This window comes from Hibiscus syriacus, unplaced genomic scaffold, assembly GCF_006381635.1.
Source record: "Hibiscus syriacus cultivar Baekdansim isolate YM2019G1 unplaced genomic scaffold, ASM638163v2 tig00110194_pilon, whole genome shotgun sequence".
Lineage (NCBI taxonomy): Eukaryota > Viridiplantae > Streptophyta > Magnoliopsida > Malvales > Malvaceae > Hibiscus > Hibiscus syriacus.
In genome coordinates this window covers 49,895-53,708 of record NW_024062620.1, presented here as the reverse complement: position 1 = coordinate 53,708, position 3,814 = coordinate 49,895, and the positions used below count along the sequence as shown (strand labels likewise).

The 3,814-nt window shown below is 36.3% G+C and overlaps 1 protein-coding gene across 1 annotated transcript; it reads left to right on the top strand.

Annotated features, from left to right (window-relative positions):
* Positions 1-660: 660 nt before the first annotated feature.
* LOC120217877 (pentatricopeptide repeat-containing protein At1g80880, mitochondrial) lies at positions 661-3,814 on the top strand. The gene is made up of 2 exons (XM_039214901.1): positions 661-1,305; positions 2,259-3,814. Exons 1-2 carry the CDS (start codon positions 707-709, stop codon positions 3,283-3,285), a joined length of 1,626 nt encoding a protein of 541 aa, XP_039070832.1. The 5' UTR covers positions 661-706; the 3' UTR covers positions 3,286-3,814.

Genomic DNA, 3,814 nt, shown 5'->3' with positions numbered 1-3,814 from the left:
CTATTGCCCCTCTACGACTAAAATTGTGTGATTAAAATTTAAAAAAAAAATTAAAAGTACAATGAATAAAATAGGAGAAAGAATAAAATTTAGTTATTAAATATGTAATTTACCCTTAAAATAAAAAATTCCGATTTTTGTATAAATCATTTTAATTCGAAAAATCACAGTCCATATTGATTTAAAAATTTTAGGTCACTTTGATAGCTCAATGTAACACTCACAAATTTATCGTAAAATTTAAATCGAGTTTAAGATATTACACATACATACATGCAATAATTTTTAAAATTTGGGACGAATTATGTTATTTTTTTCTTATAAGAACTCCTATAATAACTTAATAAGTAATTCGACTGAATGATTAAATTTTGTACACTTATATTTTTTTACAATATTTACACTTATTTTCTTAACTAAATGAACCAAGTCCTATATCAATTAGAAACTTAAGGTCAATTTCAGGGACTAAATAAGTAAATAAAAAAAGTCAACTAAGTATCTACGACTAATCTAAAGGATAGAATAGATATCTATAATGAAGTTGGAAGGTTTAAAAAATTAAAATGATAAAAATAATTACTTAAGGGTAGAGTTCACACAAAATATTTATCAACAGAATAAATCAATATTCCCGTGCTTCCTTTTCCCCGAGTTTTGAGAATGAAAATGTTACTCTCCTAGCCAGTAGCTGAACTCAACGTAGATGATGGCCCTTCTTTCTCTAGCAAGAAGACTCCGAAGGATTCACTCTCATACCCTATTTCCATTTCTTGTTCAGCATCCTACCACTGTTACCTCGCCTTTTCTTTCTTCTTCAACCCAACAATTTCTCTCATTGGCATTTCATCGAACATTCTTTATATCCTCTCAAAACCCGCTTTTCACCTCTAATTTCTCCACGCACCAATCCCTTTCAAGCCAAACTCAAACCTACCCATTTGAGATCACTCCGCCAGCAATCCTTGACTCAGATCCACAAGTTCCAGCTCTCCTCCATTTGCTTAAACGGCTTGACCATTTTAGCTCTGAACCTGAGACCATGGCTTCTCTTAACGAGTCTGGTATCAAGGCAACTCTGGGCTTGGTGTCTTCAGCGATTTGGACATTGAGGGAAGAGTGGAGACTAGCCTTTTTGGCTTTTAAATGGGGTGAAAACTGGGGATGTAGCGGTCAAAGTACCTACGAGTTGATGATCTGGGTGTTGGGAAATCACAGGAAGTTTAACATGGCTTGGTGTTTGATTCGAGACATATATCGTTCTTCGATGGATACAAGACGGGCAATGTTTATAATGATTGATCGGTGAGCATGCAGTTGGTTGCAAATATTCCTATTGCTGATTTTTGGATACATAAGATGTTTTTTTTTTTGGTATGATATTGCACATACAAATAGGAATTACTATCAGCCTATGTGACACGAATACTAAATCAAGGAGAAAGAGAAAGCTAATGAACATTTGACAATGGCAAAAATCCTGAATCAATTTGAGAAACTCCATCTAAAGTTGGACTTAATTGAGACTGAAAGGTCCCAAGCCCCCGTGTTACCACTGAGGCAAGACATCACAGGCACAATTAGGATCTTTGTGAACGTGAAATAAGTTGCAACTTGCAATGCGTTCTAAAAACTATGCCGATTACAGGCTAATAAATCTACATAATTATGATGAGCATAAGAGTGACTGTGCTTGTGTATTATATATTCACGGTAACTCTCTATGTTGTAATGCTTTCTAAAATGACCTGCTCTTTGCAGGTCAATAAAACTATAGTGATAAGCTTGTTGTCATTAAGAACTAAGTTCCTTCTGATCCATCTAGTGTTGTTAAGGGCGCAAGGCGTTACAACCCTTATATTGCATGAGAGACGGTGTTTCTGTTAATTTAGTCATAGGTCGCACTGATAACCATGTTCAAATTGATTGTTCCTATTATAGTTTCTCAACTTGATTATTTGTTTATTTTTCTCCTTTCAAGTTTTGGTTTTTAACCACTTGAGAATTTCTGTTGAATTCTCTGCAGTTTGTCTAGTGAACTCTTTTGTATTGATGTCCTCTATTGGTGGACTGAGATCCTTGCTTCTTTTTACCCCCACTTTTCAGTGTGCATTTGCATTATTTTAAAACATTCAGTAGGTAGCCATTTTACTCTCTATAATATCATTTCCGAATATTCATTCAAGGCATATCATTCTTTAATATTTTGTTCTTATATCCTGTTTGTTTCCTTTACCATTTCATTTGGCGACAATTAGATACGCAGCCACAGGTGATCCATGCAAAGCTATTCAAACTTTCCATACAATGGAGAAGTTCAGAATGACTCCGGACGAAGAAGCATTCAGTACCCTCCTAAAGGTTCTATGTAGATATGGCAATGTTGAAGAGGCTGAAGAGATAATGCTTGTAAATAAGAAGCTCTTCCCGCTGAATGCTGATGGCTTCAACATTATTCTCAATGGTTGGTGTAAAGTTTTGGTTGATGTAGTTGAAGCAAAGAGAGTTTGGAGAGAAATGTCGAACTATTGCGTTATACCAAATGCAACCTCTTATACTCGTATGATTTCTTGTTTCTCAAAAGTTGGAAATCTCTTTGACTCACTGCGACTCTATGATGAAATGAAGAAAAGAGGCTTGGATCCATGCATTGAGGTCTACAATTCACTGGTGTATGTCCTAGCTTGTGAAAATTGCCTAAATGAAGCTTATAACATCCTCAAGAAAATGAAAAAATCTGGGTTGCAGCCAAATTCTGCCACTTACAACGCAATTATACGTCCTCTTTGTGAAGCAGAGAAGGTTGAGGAGGCAAGAAATATTTTGTTCACCATGAAAGAAGAGGATCTTAACCCAACCATGGAAACCTACCATGCATTTCTTCATGGTGTTGATTTTGAAGGAACTTTAGAAATTCTTAACCATATGAAGGCTGCTGGTTTAGGTCCTGTTGGTGATACCTTTCTCTTTATTCTCAGTAAGGTTTTCAAAGTGGAGCAACCTGAGCATGCACTGAAGATTTGGGCAGAAATGAAGCATTTTGAAGTAATCCCTGATTCAAGTCATTATATAATGTTAGTGGAAGGGCTAGCAAAATCTGGATGGTTAGTTAAAGCCAGGGAATACTATGATGAGATGAGATCCTGTGGATTTTCGGACGAACCCAAGCTCAAGGAGCTATTGGAGGAACCAAAGCAACACAGTGGCCATGTGAGGCAGAGAGGTCCTACAGAGATTAAGAGAAATAAACAATTAAATGCATGGAAAGGAAAGAAACTAGGATAAAAGAAAAAGGTCAATGCTAATAAGAGATGAAGACATCAGGAAATGGTTCTATCTTAAAGTCTGTATGCATAAAGCTGAAAATTCTTCCCTTCTTTTACTATCTTTTAAAATTGAAGGTTGTCCATTTGGGGACACTGACTACTCCCTCCATGAGGGATGCTGGACCTGGGGCTATACTTTGGATGTACGGTGGGAGAATTGACATTGGTAGATGTGTGATTCGGCTCGAGGATGCAATCTCTTCTATTGATGATATGGGAAGATCTTTAATCCATTACAAGCTCAACCAAATCTTGGTGAAGCCTAAAAGAAAAGAGTTCCAAGACTGACATCATGGGCAGCTAAAAACAGCATCATAGAAGGTGAAAACCCTAGGCACTCACATAATTTGTATTGATCTGTCCACTTTTACGATTGGCTTTAATACATGATAACCGCTGTATGCTTCAGAAACAAACGATGAAAACCAAGGTGGTCAGGTTGTTCCAAGTTATTTGATGCGTTTGAGTTTCATCCTGATATTTATGGA

What these genes read in the sequence shown, in the direction of transcription:
- LOC120217877 (XM_039214901.1), top strand. Translation starts at nt 707, where the DNA reads ATGATGGCCCTTCTTTCTCTAGCAAGAAGACTCCGAAGGATTCACTCT. An exon ending in ATGTTTATAATGATTGATCG is followed by an intron (nt 1,306 to 2,258) that starts GTGAGCATGCAG and finishes GGCGACAATTAG; the next exon opens with ATACGCAGCCACAGGTGATC.